Here is a 20,681-nt window from a genome sequence, read left to right as displayed (position 1 = left end):
TGTACAAGGATGCAGCCACGTCTGGTCAGAATGGGGACGTTAAATCCGATGCCTCGTGTAGAGAGAGTGCCACGCTCTCTGCACGTTAAGAACCCTTGTAGCAACTCTTTGAGAGGTCTGTAGGTGGCCTGTTGCACGGCAAAATTTCGGTCCATATCCAATATACCCTCGTTTTCCAGTGGTAGTTTAAATTTCTCCGTCCTACCTCCCAGACGGCCTATATTAAGGACCTACCTATTGTATTTATTGTTAATTTGGTCTCGTCCTGAATATGCATGAAATATTTGCCACTGGATGTAAAGCAATCAACAATCAATCAATCGATTATATGACCCTATAACTATATATATATACAACTCGTCTAAACATCAGCCCAACAATATTAGATCTGTAAATTTGCTTTCGCAATTTTTTTGTTCTTCCCTCGCCGGGATTCGAATTCAAGCTACTGAGATTTCGAGACACCAAATCGTCTGCACTGTATCCGACGCGCTAGACATATATATACAAGTTTAAATTGAAAACAACGTTCAAACCTATGATTGTGTTGGATAAAAACCGCAATTTTATACGTGTGCATGCACAACAAATTTCTTGGTAGAGGGGTCTAAATACAGCACAGACAACATTTTCCAAAAGACCAAATGAGTGAAAAAGTATATTTTAACAAAACGCATTTGACTAGCAGGTCGAACAACTGATGTTCTTAAACCCTGCTGACTGCCATAGGCGATTGCCAAATAAACGTATCACAAGATGTAACAAAATAGATCTTTTTATTTACTTATTATCAAACAGAATATATATAGAATATATATATATACATTAGATAATAGATTCGTTAGTGTTTTCTCATACATCAGGAACAGGATTGTATTATCTCAGAAATGCTAAACTAATTTAAAAATACTTGTCTCTGTGGTGTTCAACTCTCCGTAATCTTGGACGAAACTGACACTTACTAAAATCGATATTTCACCTTCGTATTTTTCTCTCATACAAAACGATCTACTTTTACTGTTAGTAAAATGTTGCAAATATTCAAAAGGTTTTTCTACCCAAGGTAAAGATGACCATAGACAGATTTAGCACAACTTTTTGAATTTTTTTGTTGTTGATTTGGTTTTTTTATAGAAAATTAAGAAGATGTGGTATGATTGCCAATGAGACAACTCTCAACAAGAGACCCAATGACAAATAAGTACCTTCAAGCTGTTTTCATTCGAGCTTCACTGATGTAGACAAAGCTTGGTTTGATGGTACTAAATTGTAAGCCTGGTATCTTTTATGAGATTTGGTAGGTATATGCAAATCAATTTCCCTGCCCTTGTGTATCTTTTTTTTTTTTTTTGCATGCTTATATGCATATGTCTTTCAGTTAATCATTTTACTTTACCTTGAATTCAAGCTTTCTTTATGACATAATACTTGACATTTACCTTCACATCTTGGACCATTGTATCCCTGAGAACATTCACAGCTGTATGTTGTCTGGCTCTTTGCGATACACTTTCCATGATTATAGCATGGGTCGGTATCACAAATGTCTGTTGAAACATCTACAAATATGAAAACAGGGAGATATATGATTGCCAGCCCAATGAGACAACAATCCATTGGAGACTGGTGGACAAGGAAGTGATATAGGTTATCATAACGCCTTAAATGAACCATAATTTAACTTAAGTATTTACTTAATGGGGTTTATAAAATAGAGAATAACAGTCGAGGCAAATAGGAAATTGCATAATATTATGAAATATCCTAATTTAACACATTATTATGAAACTTCATAATATTAGATAATCGGCTAATTTTGTAACTATATTATGGGATTTCGTAATTCATAAAATTATGGAAATACATAAGATAAGAAAAATTTTATAATTTTAAATATTTTTTTCGGTCGTTTTTTGGGCCCCGTGACTAATTTTGGGAAATTTCTAGAAAAAAAAAGTTATTTTTGAGTGGCGTTTTTACCAGGTCATAATTAACAACTGTCAGATTTTTATCGACACGCCTTAAATTCTCCCGACACCACCCTCTTTGTTTGTTGTAAATAATTTAACAAAGGGAGACAACTAGTATCGGTTTAAAATACAACTTGCGGTTATAGTTCTTTGATAAATCGATCTTTTTATTGCTAATCTAAGGTTGAAGATGTGTTTTTGTTATGTTTCTAATCTAATTTGTGATATGTGATTTACAGCTGCATATTTCATTTTCATTGTTGAAATCTTGAATTATCTAGTTTAAGACGTTTGAAATGAATATACTTGAAATAAATTTTAAAGGTTTATCTAAACAATTGTCTGTTGTCATATGCATGTTGAAACAATAAAATATCAAAACACCAAATAAAATATTATCTATCAAAGTTTATTTAATGCATAACGATGTATTTGTTAACTAAAATAATGTCAAATAACAAAATTATTTAACAACTAAAATCATATGTCTGATCTTAATTTTGTAAATAGCGATATTTTCTTTACCGCGTGTAGAAACTTTATATTTCTTTTAATTTTAGAATTATTTTTTAAATATTTTACAGTGTTCTTTTGTTGCTTAATGTACTATTAATTGGATCATGGAAGTATTATATTGTCAATAAACTACTTCCATGATCGGATAATTATGATAAGATTAAATCGTAAGATACGGCATTTAAGTGCATAACGATGTATCATGGTTTATTTTCATCACTGCTGTCAAGATATGTAGCGTGTACAACATGTAATAACAACTCATCTTGGTATGATTCAACAACAAAAGTTACTGTTTACAAAAGAAACGATTGTAGAAAATTTATGTTGTAAAAGGAGTATTTGTTTTAATAACACACATTTGTACATATTTTTAACGAAACAATTGCTATATTACGCACACGTTTTGATTTAAATGATTCATTAAGTTTTGAATTAAAAACTTTTTTATTGAATTTAAATTTTATGTTTTTTATTTAATTTGAAAGTGGTGTTTTGTAAATATCTGCATTTCCATGTCCGTCTGCATGTTTGTGATTTAGTTAAGAAAGAGAGCATAAAAATCAGACAAACTCATTATAATAAATATACATAAGAATAAAGGAATACTTGTATCACAATTATACACAAATTAAGAAATATTTTTGTATCAGAAAATTATATAAATATAACGTGAAAATTGATATTGAATAGAACAATTTTAATTGAAAGACTACGCTTTCGATAATTTTAATTTACAGGGAAGTGGCAAAGTAGGGAAGAGCAACAAAAAAGTTCATACAATTGCGAAACTCTCGAGTCAAGTAGACAAAACGATCTTTCGGCTTCAAAATGATTTACTTTGAAGAAGAAAAAAAAAATAGTGCTGTTTTACGAATTCGTTTATCGAATTTCAGTATATGATAAAGTTTCTTTAATTGAAAAAAATATGGGGATTTTGAACTTCAATCTAGTAAGGTGATTATTTAAGATGCTTGCGTAGAAAATTATTATAGACTACATAATTATGATAACAGGAAATCGTCATATTATACTTTTATTTCAATATGGTAGTTTGTAAAGATCTAACTAATCTTTCACAATGCTCAAACAAGCGCTTACTTTGGAAGTGTTTTTTTTTTCGGCGACATTAACAGGGACCCCAAAGGGTGACTGGGGGATAGAAGTATGGTCACGTAGTCTTCTTTCGACCGGCAGTAAAACGCTTGACAAAGTCCTTTTGGCTGTGCGGGATGTACGTATTTGCAGTCACATCCAGTCAGAATGGGGACGTTAAGTCTGATGCCTCATGTAAAGAGAGTGTAACGCTATCAGTAAGTTAAGAACCCTTAAAACAACTCTTTGAGGGGTCCGTAGGTGGCCTGTTGCAAGGCAAAATTTCTGTCCCTATCTAAAATACTCTCATTTTACAGTGCCAGTCCAAATTTCCCCGACCTTCCACCTGGATGGCCACTTATACAAGACCTGCCTATTGTATTTATTGTTAACTTGTTCTCGTCCTAAACATGCATTAAATATTTTTCACTGGACGTTAAGCAACGAAAAATCAATCAATCAATAATTACCAGTTTATATATATATATATATATATATATAAAGGTTTATTCTTATCCTCATTGTTATGCAATGATATGTGCATAACACTCGGCATTTTACTTTGCAGTAAGTACACAGGGTGGTTAATTTTAATACATGCACCTTTCTTTATTTACAACAGCTTATTCCCTTAAATCTAACATAAGAAATAGAAAGAAAAAATAATGTTTGCGTTATATCGCACAGGTTTGCCTTATTTCGCAAATGTTTGCGTTAGTTCGCAAAGGTTCGCATTATACGCAATTGTTTGTGTTATTTCGCAAAGGTTTGCATTATAACGCAAACATTAGGAGACATATAAGAAAACAAATGTATGGGACTTTTACGCTTCCGTAAAATAACGACAAAAACGAAGTTAAATCTTAAATGACATTGCCTGTTTATCTATTTTTATTCATGGGTAGATCAAAACATTTTTTTTAAGACTCATCGTTAAAGGCCATACGGTGACTGTTAGGTCTTATCCTCTACGTATTTTGGTCTATAGTGGACTGTTGTCTCATTAGCAGTCTTACAGCATTTTCGTTTTATAGTTATTATATGAATATCTTTCGACAAAACCGTATTAATATATAATAGATATCTACCCAGTATATAATACTGCTTCCTGTTTGTTTTCATTAGAAATACGAGATTGCAAGTGTCGTCCGTATCATACTTATTTATTATGACATTCTTCTATTGAGTATTTATACCTTGTTATGAATCCAGGAGTTTCGTACATATTGTGCCGAATGTAGGTTTATAATTTATTATAATTACTTACCATACACCACTAGATCGGTATAAACATTGTTTTACCTTTTTAGTTTAATGTTATTTCTATTTCTTTCGAATGTAAAATGGTAGAAAGAAAAACAGTTGATGAAACCCATTTGAATAACGTATACAGGATGTACAATGATATATTAAAATGTCTATAGAAGTTGGATCTTTGAACGTGTAGTTGCATATACATTGTACACAAAGATACTGTTAAATGAAATTAGATATCCTGCATTTATCATGCTTTTCAATTATATATGGTCGAATCGCAGAAAGATCCATCCTTTAAAGTATTGACAACTACAAATCTGCATTGACAATAATATATTGGTGTACATTAGATACACCCATTTGGACTAACGCCCTCAAGGTGTATATAAAACAAACAAGTATAAAAAAAGTAAAATCACAAAAATACTGAACTCCGAGGAAAATTCAATCGGAAAGTCCCTAATCACATGGCAAAATCAAATGACAAAACACATCAAACGAATGGACAACTGTCATATTCCTGACTTGGTACAGGCATTTTCAAATGTAGAAAATTAATGTCTACAGAAATGGAAATAATACATGTACATGTAACTGTGCGTGTTGCTTTTTGTTTCTTTATTCTACATTGGCTAGAGGTATAGGGGAAGGGTTGAGATCACACAAAACATGTTTAACCCGGCCGCATTTTTGCGCCTGTCCCAAGTCAGGAGCCTCTGGCCTTTGTTAGTCTAGTATGTTTTTTAATTTTAGTTCACTTATATGTTTTGGAGTTTAGTGTGACGTCCATTTTCACTGAACTAGCACACAATTTCAGTTAGGAGCCAGCTGAGGACCACCTCCGGGTGCGGGATTTTCTGCATTGAAGACCTATTGGTGGCCTTCGGCTGTTGTCTGCACTTTGGTCGGGTTGTTGTCTCTTTGACATATTCCCCATTTTCATTCTCATTTTTATATGTAACACATGGTTAGAAGATGTCAGAAATTATGTACAAATGATCCATCATAGCTTAATATTCGATGAAGTTGAAATTAAAATTGCGAAAAAAAAGACAGATGTCAAATGATAAGTTGAACAGTCACAATAGTCAGAAAAATAAAAATATAACTATGATGAATATAAACAATAATAAAATATTGATACAAACAATATTTTCTCTTAATTCAAAAACGATAAAATCCATATATCATGTGTTTATATTCTACATTATGAGTAAACAGGACATCTGAAAACATACCATATAGCTTTGATTTATCGAAATATACAAGATTGTGCATTATGTTTTTTAATACAAACTGGGAACCTGTCTACAATCTAAATTATGCAAGAAAAAAGAAGCATAACAAAAAAGCAGCGTATTTGTTAACGAATGATAATCTTCTGAATATACGACATTCTTCACAATCTATATTATAATCTAATCAGATTTGGGAGACACACTCCTGTAGAAAAACGTTCTGTATGATAAGCTTGCAATTATAGCATAATACTTAGCTACATTATTAGAAACAGATGTTTGCGATGATTATTAAAGGGACATTAGTTACTATTCTTATCGTTATGAAAGTGTTAAAACTTTGCTATTCAAAACTATTTACTTAATTAAAGATTAGAAGGGATATTGAGCAATAATTGGGAAAAAACACAGTATATCATCGATATAAAGTATTTGATATATCATTGTTATAATTTATTTATTGTGTACATGTATCGTTAATGATACAGTGCTCTCGTTAGAAAGGTCGTTGGCAAATATCTAGACGTTTTATACATATTGTGAAAATTGATCTAGAAAAAAAATAAACAAATGTTAAACTCTTTAAATAAATTTATTTTCAACTTGTTATATGACGTAATTGGAATCTTATTTTCACAAAGTCTTTCATTTTTTGACTACTCTGTTTTTCAAGCACACCGGTCTATTCACGTTTAAACTTTTAATATATTAAAATATTGAAATGTCTAGGTGAATATTATAAATTAACTAAGTGTGATCAGGGGCGTTGTTTATCGAAGCTGTCTTAGGATCTGTCCTAAGATCTATCTTTGAAATATATTAAGTTTATTTTGAGTACCGACTTACTGTATATTGAAGCTATCTTAGCTAGGATGTGGCCTCACCACTTTTCTAAGTGTTACAGATAAGAAAACTGGGACTTAAACAAAATTTGTTTTTAGAATGCATCGAATTTCACCTGTAGTAATACATACTAAGATTAAGTGTCCGATTCCCCAAAACGTGTCTATTCTCCCCAAACGTGTTCGTAATATTCAATATTGCCCAAACGTGTCCGATAATTGTTATCGCCAAAACGTGTCCACTGTTAAACGCCAGAACGTCTCACGTCTTTTAGCACTAATACATGTATGTCCTTAAATTTTGACTGAAATTGCTTATTGTTCAGTTGCAATTATTTCATGCTCATTTAGAGCGAACATACAAACAGTTCTAGTGTAGTTGAATTAATCGTTTACTATGTAAATTAAGTGTTACTAATAAACTCTGATGATGCCTTTTATATTAATCCCACGGCGGGCCTTCAGCAGACTTTACTACCTGTTATCAACAGTTCTGATATTTTAAAAACCGTTCAAATCAAAAACTGTTATCAGGTTTTTTAATAAATTTTAGGTTTCGAGCATCACTAACGACACACAAACACGAGCCATAACGTCCAGTGCCAAATATCTCATGCATCATTTCAACGACATTATGTTAACAATAAATACTGTAGATAGCGTGATTGGTATGATTGCCAATTAGACAACTCTCTACGACAGACAAATGACACAGAAATTAACTACTATAGATCACCGTACTGCCTTCAACAATGAGCAAAGCCCATATCGCATAGTCAGCTATTAGAGGCCCCGAAATGACAATGTAATGCCTGATTTATGTACAAAAAAAAACGAAAAACAAATAAGTAACACATAAACAAACGACAACCACTGAATTACAGGCTCCTGACTTGGGACAGGCACAAACATGCATAATGTGGCGGGGTTAAACATTTTAGCGGGATCCCAACCATCCTCCAAACCTTGAACAGTAGTGTAACAGTACAACATTAGAACAAACTATAAAAATCAGTTGAAAAAATCTTAACTCGTCATATGGATATAAATACAAATACAACTGTACACAGAGTGGACGTGGCAGGGTACTTGTACATCCCACCAACAAAAAGACAATATAAGTACAGATCTGAGAGTACTCGCAGTAACTGACAGCTAGTCCAAAGCCACTAGCAACTAATAAAAAAAATCATGCATCTAAGACTAAATCTATAGGCGGGTTCTTGTCTCTTTGACACATTCCCCATTTCCATGCATAAATTTATTCAATACTTTCACGAATGTTTAATACAATTTAGTTCAGACTAAAACAATTTACTCTGTAATAACGCGTTAATTTCACATTATGTAAAAATGAAACTATATTAAAATATAATGTTATACCTAAAAAAAATTGCAGTTAATGAAAGTATAAGCCTGAAGATTCCATACGTTTCAGCCATTGGCCTTTTTATTGGAATTAAATAACTTACAATCATAACGCTTAGATTCATTACGTATAACTACAACTTTACCACGCTTTTTCTCTTTTAATTTTTTTTTATCGTTTGTACACATTGTTAAGTCTGTCAGGTCCTCACGTTTTTATTTATTTTATTCGAAGGTCTTTTTAGTTTTTTGATAAATTGCTGTGCCAAATACTCTTTTTTTTTTGCAGTGACTTTTAGATTTTTCATTTATTCTGGAATGATGTAGCAATATTAGTTTGAATCAAATCATGTTTCCATACGAATGTCGGTTATTTCAAAGACTGTCCACTATACATCATTTTTATTTTGAAATATTCTATAAACATGCTTAACTATCAAATCTTCTATTTTTACTTGCAGCTTGACTCTTTCAAATCGCACTTTACTTTCGTAACTCGCAACTCGACTTTCTATAAATAAGAAATGTAGAATTTTTTTCAGTTCGATAATGACTTTCTTTAAATTTGTTGCCTAACAATGTAAATTTGTGGTTGTATTTTTTACTTTCAAACTTTACGTCTTTAGGAAATTTGATCAATTTTTAATAAAGTCATCTATATCTATCATAATTCAGTAGAAACCCTTCAAAAGAATACGGGAATTCAAGGCTTTTTACCAGAGATACCGCTATGAATATAGAAAGATGTGAGAACAGAGGGCTATGAAATTAATAAACAATATTTGGTGTGCTAATGATATCGTTTGGTACCAACCTTCATTATTTTTTTACTTGATCTGTACGCAGCAGTAATACTAGGACTGATAGTTGATGGTTTACGTCCAGTGTCAAATATGTCATGCATGTACAGGATGCGATATGTTGATTTTAAAAGAAAGGGCTGTTCCGTTTGAAGGTAAGGAATTGGAGACAGCCACTGCTAGGGTATTGATAAGGACAGATATTTATCTAGCAATATTTCACCAGCATGTCAACCCTCAGGAACATATAGACATAAAGCATCCATCCAAGTTCCGATCGAACGTGGCTGCGTATTTATACATCCCGCACAGTTAAACGGACGTCCATCTCAAGCAAAGGTTACGATACCAGAATATAAAGCGTTCAGCAGTTTTATTAAGAAAATAGACTAAAGTGTAAACAAAATCGATTGCTATTCAGGAAATATTAATACGAATTGGAAATTTAAGACACTAGGCAATTTCAAACACGGACTTAATTAAGTTCGATTGAAAATTTAAATGCATCTCAAAATGTATATGTACATATGCACACATTGACACATTCTCAATATAAAAACACTAATACCATTTCATTGAACAATTATGTCCTGCTAGTTGTTATAAATTGCCAAATCGTCCTACTTTTTTTTTCACTTGCGGACAAAAAAACTGATTTTTTAAGAACATTAATTGACATTTATTTTGCGTCCAACTTATATCTTAAAGAGATGCATAAGCGTTCAATATTTTTAGATGTCAATTTGCCTGTTTTAGATGATTCCATCTTGCGATAGTTAAAATTGTGTAGCTAGACAAATGTCTGAAATTGTTTACCAACATACCTTAGCAAAATACGTATATCGGTAAAAAAAAATGACTTTAGTTCAATGTAATGTATTTCCTTATAAGGTTTATTGTATTCATTCAGTCAATTGGAATTTAGAAATATTTGTTCTCCTTTTTGTATAAAAAAATAATGACCTGTTTTGCAGACATAACTGCACCCCCTTCCCCTCCCCCTGAAAAAAAAAGGAAAGGAGACAACGTACGTCTAGTTCACAAAGGATACACAAATGTATGTTCCTCAATATATGAATGATTGTTGGTTGCACAACGTCCAGTGGCAAATATTGCATGCATATTTAGGACGATTTCTTGTCCTTTTTTACTAAGAACAACATTGATAGTACTATTGCTTTTATAAGCAAGTAAAAAAGAAAACAAACCATTGTAGTTTCCTACATATATTAACTGTATAATAAATCTGCAATCTGGTCATTTGTCAATTTTTTTGTCATTATATATAACGAGATCATCTCTTACATCGTTAGGTTGATTTTCTAGGCACTTTATATATACATATATAATTATATCCGAAATATCTGAAATTTGTTCATGATTTAATAATTTTTTTTGTGATGTTGTACCCTTTTAGACTTGTTATATATATATATATACAAAAAAAATTATGTATATTATATAGTTTGTTCTACTGAATAATAATAAAGATCCCGCCAGAATTTTTAGATCAAGGATAGGCTTGGCATTTGATATCTTTGTGGTTAGAAAACCCCATTCATGCAGTTACAACAGTTTTGACATGATTAATTTGATGTAATCAAGATAAACTGCTGACTTCTATATTCCCAGACTATAAGTACATGTGTAACAGTTAATCGGTATAGTATTGAAAACACACAAATGATATATTTTGCAGTCGCACTTGATTTATACAACGAATCCTATCTTACAAAAGTCTTGGCTTGATAATTGATGCAAAATAGTTTGAATGATACATCCACTTCGCTTTCTTTCTCTCTTTCTCTCTCTTGAATTGGGAGGGGGTGATGAAAATGATATAACGGTTGCCTATAGCTATAATATATACCTTTTATTTCAAACATTAAGATTTTAGAATAAATACCGTGTAATTATAAATAGTTTTTACAAAAGACAGATGCAATGCCATTCAGTGATATTACAATTTAATTAGATGATCTATAGGAAGATGAGAATATCAGATGACTTAACTAATGTTTGCATGTTTATATTTACATAACAATATCCGGTCGATCAATAGTTTTTAATCAATTTGCGTTTACTTGGAGATTTGAAAGAGGACTTCAATACTTAATTGATAGAGGTGCCGCTGAGGTTCTTTTCATATAATTTATTTTAAAAAATGTTCACCTTTGTCAATAAATGGTAATTTTATGGATAACAAAACAGTCATAACACCAAGAAAGTTACCGTGAGGGCTTTTCATATAATTACAAGTAATGTATCATGTATATTTCTTATAGTTGTCCCCACCTATACTTATATTTTGAAGCCGGAAAATGTATAACCTATTCCAGCGGCACGTCCTATCACCTTGTATGTAGAACGTATCCCCCCTTTTTTTCAAGTCAACCGACTGATTTAATGAGGGGGAGTGAAAATAAATATACTGCTGGCCTGGTAAGAACTGTTGATAAATAATCTGACACAAGGTGGGATTAGAATATTTTGCAACACAAAATTCAGGAAACAATAGTGAACAGAAGGTTAAGATTTCTCTGACTGTCAACGCAGTCTTTGTACTAAAACCAAGGTGAATGTGTTCTGATTGATATTTAAGGGCATACAATACAGTTTCGATCCCACAATGAATACATTTTACCAAAATTTGCATACAAGTTATTTTACAATTCAATTATGTAATAAAAAGTATACCTTATTATAGAATTAAATTATACGAAAAGAACCTCAGAGGCATCCCCTGTCACTGAATTAAGTATTTTAGTACCCCCCTCCCTAATCTACGAAGTAAGTTACACACAAATTGATTACAAACTATTGACTGGATATTGTTCTGTAAATATAAACATGCAAAAATTAGTTAGGGAACGACAATTTAACTTCAAAAGAGAATTTTTTTTTCTTTAAAAAAACAGTATGAAGCCAAGATTACAAAATTATCTTTTCTACCAATAGGTACATAATGTAAAAAACAATCTTACTAAGGGCAAAAGAATAGCATGAAATTGTAATAATTAGAAAAATAGTTAATCTAGAGGAAGCGGGATAATAACCTTTACAGTTAGTCACTAAATAAGCATAACTCATAGAAAAGATCTGAAAAAAACCAACATTTTAGTCCACTCAAACATTTTTGTGTGACTGTGTGTCTTTTAATGTTTTTAGTCTCTATCGCATGTTCAGGAGGATACAGCACAGAACATGCGGTATGTGGTTAAATAAAGATAACAAAAATTGAATCCATTCATCTATATGTTAAAATGTTTTAATTTGTGTGTGTATGTGTCTAGTGGGCTATACATATACTTCTTTATATTTTTGTTGTTTTTTCATATTCTTTCTTCTGAATACAAATATATACATAAGCACACCAGTATTCTCTTTTCTTTTGACATATTTACCTCTACCTTTATGATTTTGCCTTTTTTCCACTTTTTGTGCACCCTATACTCTCTATTTCTGCCCATAATTCTGTATTTTGTTAACCCCATCAAGCCCTCTTTTCTTTTTTGTCACATACAAATATATTTCCTACATTTTAGCTCAATTTTAGACTTGAACAAATGTAATGAAGAAAAATGCACTTTTCAATTTGTTTGGTCGTTATTATTATGAAACACCGAAAATAGTACCTCAACTACATTTTATAACGAAACTGGATTTAAAAAAAAAACAAAATGAATGATATGAAAGATTTTGAAGAGCTTCCATGAATATCAAAATTAGAAATATGCTACAATTTAATTACAGTTCCATGTAAACGCCTATTGGTTTGTAGAAATGAATGACTAGTAATAACTATTTCCCAATTGTATAGAGCATGACATATGGTATAGACTATTGTTCAGTGTATGTTCACTGGTGTTAATATGTCCTTTGATTGAGTTAAGCTATTTCAGTTGATATTTTATAGTGTGTCTTTCTATGTTGTGATGTTACACTATTGTTTCAGAAAAAGGGTGAAGGATTGGTACCATTAAAACGTTTAAACCCGCTGCATTTGTTTGTACCTGTCCTAAGTCAGGAATCTGATGTTCAGTAGTTGTTGTTTGTTGATGTGGTTAATAAGTGTTTCTCGTTTCTCGTGTTTTATATAGATAAGACCGTTGGTTTTCCCGTTTGAATGGTTTTACACTAGTAATTTTTTGGGCCCTTTATAGCTTACTTGTTCGGTGTGAGCCAAGGCTCCGTTTTGAAGACCGTACTTTGACCCCAAATGGTTTACTTTTATAAATGTTGACTTGGATGGGGAGTTGTCTCATTGGCACTCATACCACATTTTCTCTTACTATGTATTGAAAACCATTTGCTATAGATGGTTTTTGGCTTGTGAGTTGTTGTATTTTTTGCCTTTTGGGTATTATATTGTTTTCTTATTACATATAATTCATCTTCCTCAAATCTTATTTAAGTCATACTCTGAAATCTACAGATTTTAGACACCAAAGAGCACTTTTGCAACTCTATGATTGATTGATAGATTGTTGGTAATTAACGCCACATTCATCACTATTGGCTCTTTATATTGATGAAGGAGCCGGCGTTCCAGGAGACAACAACCGACCTTCGGCAAGAAAACTGGCATGCAATTCTATTCAATTAAGATGAGAGTCAAACACAAATGTTTCATGGGGGTTTGAACTCACAATCTCAAATTGACAGTACAGCCGAGTCCAACCAAAGATTTGAACAATGCTATTTGATGCGTCTTAATTGAGTACGTGTCCTTTAGGAGTAGGAGCAAACACTAGTCGGATCGGAGTCAGACAATCGATTTATTTGTGTCCATATTTTTTTAATGAACTAATCTGTTATAGCGGGAAAATGTTCTTACAATTGACGAGTTCCGTTTAAGAGTGTTTACAAATTGTCTCATGATTGGGAAATTTCAACCTTGTCTTAAAAAAATTGCCTCATTTTACGGATTGGATTTACACCTACAAATATAATGCATTAAATAACTTATATAACAATCACTGACGAGAAAGCGACCCTTCAAGGAGACGCTTGATCAAGTGTGCGCTTTATTAAATACGACTATATCCTAAGGCAAATACTCTATTACCTTCACGGAGACGCTTGATCAACTGTGCGCTTTATTAAATACGACTCTATCCTATGGCAAATACTCTATTACCCTTCACGGAGACGCTTGATCAAGTGTGCGCTTTATTAAATACGGATGGTTGTTATGTACAAGACGCAATAGTTTAATACTTTGAATTTGAAATTTAATCGACAGTAATAACAGAACATTCAGTATAATAAATTAAATAACACATATCTGAGAGGGTGATAGAGCAGATTGTTACCCCTTAAAAAGACATTGTCAACCTTGGCTTCGCCTCAGTTGACAATATTTTCTCGGGGTAACAATCTGCTCTATCACCCTCTCAGCTATGTGTTATTTATATAATGTCAAGCGATGCCGACCCATGGGTAATAAAGAACGTAAACACGATATGATTACCTACAAATTCATTAAAAGAAGCACATATATGCTGTTCTTTTTTATGAAACAAAAATAATCTGGCCTATTCAGTTGCTAAAAAATATTATGACTTCATCTACAGCAAGTATGACATGTATGATGTTATTTTTTCTTCGCTCGCTAAAAAGATTATCCACACATTGTCAGATTGTAGTGTACTAGTACCTCACTTTCAAGATCTATGGACAAACCCACATACAGGACAGGACACACTTGTTAAACCTTAACCGAACACTTAAACAAATATTTACATAGAAGACATTTATGATAAAATATCGAAAGGACAAAATAGAAAAAGAATTTAAAAATCAAATGCTAAGAGTGTGTATTAGTATATATAGGATTGGTTCATTCAAATGTTGAAGAAAAATATTCTTGCTTTGGATTGACTGAAAAAAATATTCTTGCTCGGTTTGCATGATAAAAAATCTGGCTTGATATAAGAAAGAAAGTCAAATGGTCCATGTCTAATTGAATGAAAAAGAATCTAATGGTTTTTCATGAGTCAGATCATTATACCAAAACTTCAATCAAAAACTCATTAAAACTATGTATGTAAATAGTAAATAATAATAAGTCAGTGTTTGAAATATTTGTTAGAAATTTCAAACTTTTTGTTAGTAGGAATGAGCAGCTGAGACGCCAAGTACCCTACCCTTTTCATATATTTTGTTTAAAAAAATATATACCTTATCATACACAATTAACAAAAAAAACCAGACCTATACAGCTTACTGTTTGGTGTGAGCCAAGGCACCGTGTTAAAGACCGTACGTTGACTAGACTTGCTACATGTCCCTTCCTTATTATTTTTATTTTCAATTTTCTCCTTTAACAATTTTACTACTACAACTAAGAGATTATCATCATACTGACATTTGCAGAGAAAGGTCTGTTTCTAAGGACAATCAGTATACTGACAGTTTTCAGTAAATATATAGATTAGTAAGAAGAAATAAAAGAAAGGGAATTGTAGCAAGTCTATTTTTTGGCCTATAATGGTTTACTTTTACAAATTGTGACTTAGATGGAGAGTTGTCTCATTGGCACTCATACCACATCTTCTTATATCTATAGATATATCTGGATATATTTCATCTTCTGGTACATAACTAAGTAGATTTTTTGGGGTTCCGTTCATCGTCAGGTTCTTGTTTAGAAGCAACGCAGTCGTAATACTAGACGTGTTACGAAAAGGTATATACTCGACGCTGAGGTTGGCAAATAAGACTTACAATGAGGAGACTGTGTCAAAACATTGATTATCGATTAAAACAGGTAAAATTCAATTTGAGTTATGTTAACCGGGTATCCTACACACAAGTCTTGATTCATTAAAAGTTATACAAATTGAGTATAATCAGTTTCTGATATCATTGCTTTGGTTAGATCATAGGATGGGCAAGGTGTGAGTATTTGTGTGTGTGTGTGGGGGGGGGGGGGGGGGGGGGGGGGGGGGGGGGGGGGGGGGATTTTTTTACTTTATTCATTACGATATCAATCTGTCACTCCACTACTGTACCTCGTTCCGAAAAGCATGAAATATTTGTAACTGGACCAAAACATCCAAACAACATTCAATATAATATAATAAATCTAGGCAAAACCCGCATAAAGCTCTACAGTCTGATTGAATTGTTTTCGGATGTCTCCATAGGCTTCCACCGATTTTCGAAGTTGAAAAAGCATGAAATATTTGTCACTCGACGAAAAAAACAAACAACTTTCAATCAATCTCTGCAAAACCTGTACAAAATTATACAGTCTAGTTGATTTTTTTGCAGATTTCTTCATAGGCTTCCACTGAATTTTTCAGCGTCTAATAGCGTGTTTCAAGTATACCTTACACCCGAACGATAATTGCAAGTTTATTTTTTACATTATATTTTTTCTGCTCTTGTTCTACACGTAGCTCTAAGTTGATGGCGCCAATAGAGGATAACGAACGGAGAACGACATGCTGTATTTCTATTTTACTTAATATGACTAAATTCCAGGGAAATCTTATTTCATACGTGGCAAATAAAAGGCAGTATATTAAACTGTTGAAAATCATCCTGTTGATATAAGAAACTACTCCGTGTGAACATGATATGATTTCTAGTGTCCACAACGGATCGAACCAGTCACATTTTACATGAATATAAGATAAAGGAAATTAATTCCTGTGTAGGTATTAACAGATTAGTATATATAAAATCATTTCCAATGTCCAATAAGGGCTAATGAGGCACTAGAGATTAGGAGTTTATTATTCAAAACGGGTTCCCTCTTCTCCTGCTCGACTGCATGTCAGCCCGCCCGCCAGCTAAATTTCGTAATATTGTATCAGTCAGTTTTGCATTCAGTACAACCCGTCCAAAAGTTCTGAACACGGGTAAACACACCTTTAATGAAATGTTCGTCACTATTGAGTTCGAAAAAAAAGAAATAGCAAGTTGCTTTATTTTTTATGGATTAGCGAGGATTTTTTTTCTCCCATCCATTAATACTCCTTTTTTCTCGAATTTTAAATCCTTTCTGCAATACCCTCTCCTCCTGTCAGTGTCCCAAAATACAAAATAGGAAGAATAATTATGTTGTAGATTATAATTATATTCTTCACGAAATAATTACTATTGAGTATTTATTCCAAATATAACACCTTGCTTTTCAAATAAATTCGTCATTTCTTTAACACTTTTGTCTATTACCCCTTTTATATCTTTTATCATGAAGACATTTTAATTTCAAAAATCAATTAAAGATGTTTGATCAGATAAATGAATTAACAGCCCAGACAGTAGCTAACACTTTCATTGAGGTTAATATTAATGAAAAACGGATAAAAAGTTACTTTGCCGTTCCCTCTTAAAGATTGAAATAAACAATTAATTTCCCCATATAGGCGACAATGATAGAGATACAGGCTTTAGAAAGTTGATTTTTTTAACGAAACCTTGCTAGAATTAAAGAAAAGTTATTAGGACAGTATTTTTTGGTCCAAAAAATATAGGTTCGCGTTGTTTTTCTTAGCGTAACTTGTACATATCTCCCATGCCTATCAATTTTGCACTTAAAAATACGTGTCTCATCCTAGCGTTTAAAAGACATCTCAGTTCCGTTATGGCTAAGGAAAATAATTTATTTGGCCTTTGGTATAATGCAGAATGCACGAAGTCTCTAATAACAAAAAATAACTAGTGTCAAGCTATCCAGCAATTCTCATCCTGCAATTCTCTTTATAAACATCTATCCTGCAATTCGTCATCCTGCAATTGCGTTTGGAAAACTACTTGAGCGAAAATTTTATTTTTCTTTAAAACCATAGTTTTTGACTTTTTCGTTCGAAAACAAGATTTATATAGAAAATCAAAGACTTTTATATCCCATTAACAAAATTCTAAATTTAGTTTGCAAATTTCTAACTCATATTTACGGTTTTGTAATTAGCATTTACAATACTATCATGATGACGATTCAAACAAAGTATTATCCGTTAATAAGTCCAGGATGTGATTCGTATAAACCCATGTTAAACCCAAATTTGCGATTTTCGAAACTCATATTAACGACTAAAAATACAGAATTTTGATGTAAAATGATTTTTTTCATGGTATACCTACAACACAACTTCTATTTAAAACTGGGTCACCCATTGTTCAAAACCATTGCCCCGGCAATTCTGTATAGCTAGGGGTTATAGATTCTGCTCTAATAAATAGCTTTTGGGTAGTACTACAACGAGGGGCCAAAGAATTTCTGGGGTAAGCATTCCTAGAGGACGAAAATTGCGTCCGAAACATGGAAATAAAGCCCAATTCGATAAAATACGCATTGGGGGCACCCACTTTCCGACCCATTGTCTCGGTAGTTCTTTATGGCTAGGCATTATAGACGCTGCCCTAAGGAATAGCTATAGGATAGTACTACAACGTGAGGGTAAAGAATTTCTGGGGTAAGCATTCTTAAAGGCCGAAAATTTCGTCCGTAACACGGGAAAAAGTCATATTTGATTAAATACTAGTATGCACTGGATTCAACTAGAACGGGATAGTGCGTCATAAGTCAAATTAATTTTTTTTTCTTTGCTTGCCATACATTGATTACAAAAAAAACCCCACCATCTTATTAAATTCAAGCACAAGCCACTTGCACGAAAAATGCGTAATACACTTTTTCTGCTTTGTTTTACAAGACATTTGCTATAATACAGATAATATCAGTTACTCATTCAACATAGACATATTGTTATTTTTTCGGAACTACTTTAGAGGATGCCGAGAGTATGGAGGGCCATTTCACAGTATGACTACCAAAATGAATATAGTGAAAAAGTTATTAGATAACACTACATTAAGATATAATCGGATTTTTTGGCGTATACATTCCTTAGATGCGAACATTCGAATCTTTGAAATATTGTTTGTGTTTGATGAAGATCTAGCACATTAAATGACATTAAAGTGGTCTAAGAGATATGGGACGCACGATCGGTCTTATTCGTTTACTGTCAACGAAACAATGAACAGTGCCGAATGTTGATACTGTATGATGTATGTTCTTCTTTAATAAATAAATCATTTATTTACTGATTCACATATGAAGTTGACACACTATAGTATTGACTACCCAGATAATTGGTTGGAAAGTGGGTGACCCTAGAGCGTATTTTATCGAATTTTGCTTATTTCCATGTTTCGGACGACATTTTGGCCTGTAAGAATGCTTACCCCAGAAATTCTTTACTCTCCCGTTGTAGTAATATCAAATAGCTATTCATTAGAGCAGAGTCTCTAATCCCTAGCCATAAAGAACTACAGAATTAATGGGTCGGAAAGTGCGTACCCCAATGCGTATTTTATAGAATTTGGCTTTTTTCCATGTTTCGAACGAAATTTTGGGCTTTTAAGAATGCTTACCCCAGAGATTCTCTACTATCCCAATGTATTACTATATAATAGCTGTTCATTGAAGCAGAGTTTTTAATCCCTAGCCATAAAGAACTACCCAGACAATTGGTTGGAAAGTGGGTGACCCTAGAGCGTATTTTATCGAATTTGGCTTTATTTCCGTGTTTCGAACGAAATGTTGGGCCTTTAAGAAAGCGTACCCCATAAATTATTTACCCTCCCGTTGTAGTACTATCCAATAGCTATTTATTAGAGCAGAGTCTATAATTCCTAGCCATAAAGAACTACCAAATTAATGGGTCGGAAAGTGGGTACCTCAATGCGTATTTCATCGAATTTGGCTTTTTTTCCGTGTTTCGAACGAAATTTTCGGCCTTTAAGAATGCTTACCCCAGAAATTCTCTACTATCCCAATGTAGTACTATATAATACCGGTAGCTATTCATTGAAGCAGATTCTATAATCCCTAGCCATTAAGATCTAGCCAGATGATTGGTTGGAAAGTGTGTGATCCTAGAGCGTATTTTATCGAATTTGGCTTTACTTCCATATTTCGGACGAAATTTTCGGCCTTAAAGAATCCTTACCCAAAAAATTCTTCTCCCGATGTAGTACTATATAATAGCTATTCATCAAAGCAGAGTTTCTAATCCCTAGCCAGTAAGAACTACAGAATCAATGGGCCGGAAAGTGGGTACCCCAATGCGTATTTCATAAAATTTGGCTTTTTTCCGTGTTTGGAAAGAAATTTTTGGCCTTTAAAATAGCTTACCCCAACAATTCTCTACTATACCGATGTAGTACTATAATATAGCTATTCAGCTATATAGCTACCCCAGAAATTCATTACCCTCCCGTTGTAGTAATATATAATAGCTATTCATTAGAGCTGAGTCTCTAATCCATAGCTATAAAAAACTACCAAAACAATGGGTCGGAAAGTGGGTACCGAAATGCGTATTATATCGTATTTGGCTTTATTTGCATATTTCGGACGAAATTTTCGGCCTTTAAGAAAGCTTACCCAAAAAAAATCGTTACCTTCCCGTTGTAGTACTATATAATAGCTGTTCATTGAAGCGGAGTCTGTAATCCCTAGCCATAAGGAACTACCCAGACAATTGGTTGGAAAGTGGGTGACCCTAGAGCGTATTTTATCGAATTTGGCTTTATTTCCGTGTTTCGAACGAAATTATGGGCCTTTAAGAA

General features: G+C 32.8%; 2 protein-coding genes across 2 annotated transcripts in view; both read right to left on the bottom strand.

Annotated features, from left to right (window-relative positions):
- LOC127721789 (uncharacterized) overlaps positions 1-20,681 on the bottom strand; it is a 222,096-nt gene that overhangs the window by 126,234 nt on the left and 75,181 nt on the right. The gene's annotated exons all lie outside the window — the stretch shown is intronic.
- LOC127721058 (notch homolog 2 N-terminal-like protein A) overlaps positions 1-20,681 on the bottom strand; it is a 240,977-nt gene that overhangs the window by 166,877 nt on the left and 53,419 nt on the right. Inside the window, exon 5 of the mRNA XM_052227741.1 lies at positions 1,440-1,559. Within this exon, the coding sequence (XP_052083701.1) occupies positions 1,440-1,559 (120 nt within the window). The remainder of the gene's footprint in view (positions 1-1,439; positions 1,560-20,681) is intronic.

Source organism: Mytilus californianus, unplaced genomic scaffold (genome assembly GCF_021869535.1).
Source record: "Mytilus californianus isolate M0D057914Y unplaced genomic scaffold, xbMytCali1.0.p SCAF_12, whole genome shotgun sequence".
Lineage (NCBI taxonomy): Eukaryota > Metazoa > Mollusca > Bivalvia > Mytilida > Mytilidae > Mytilus > Mytilus californianus.
This window is presented reverse-complemented; position numbering and strand designations above follow the sequence as displayed.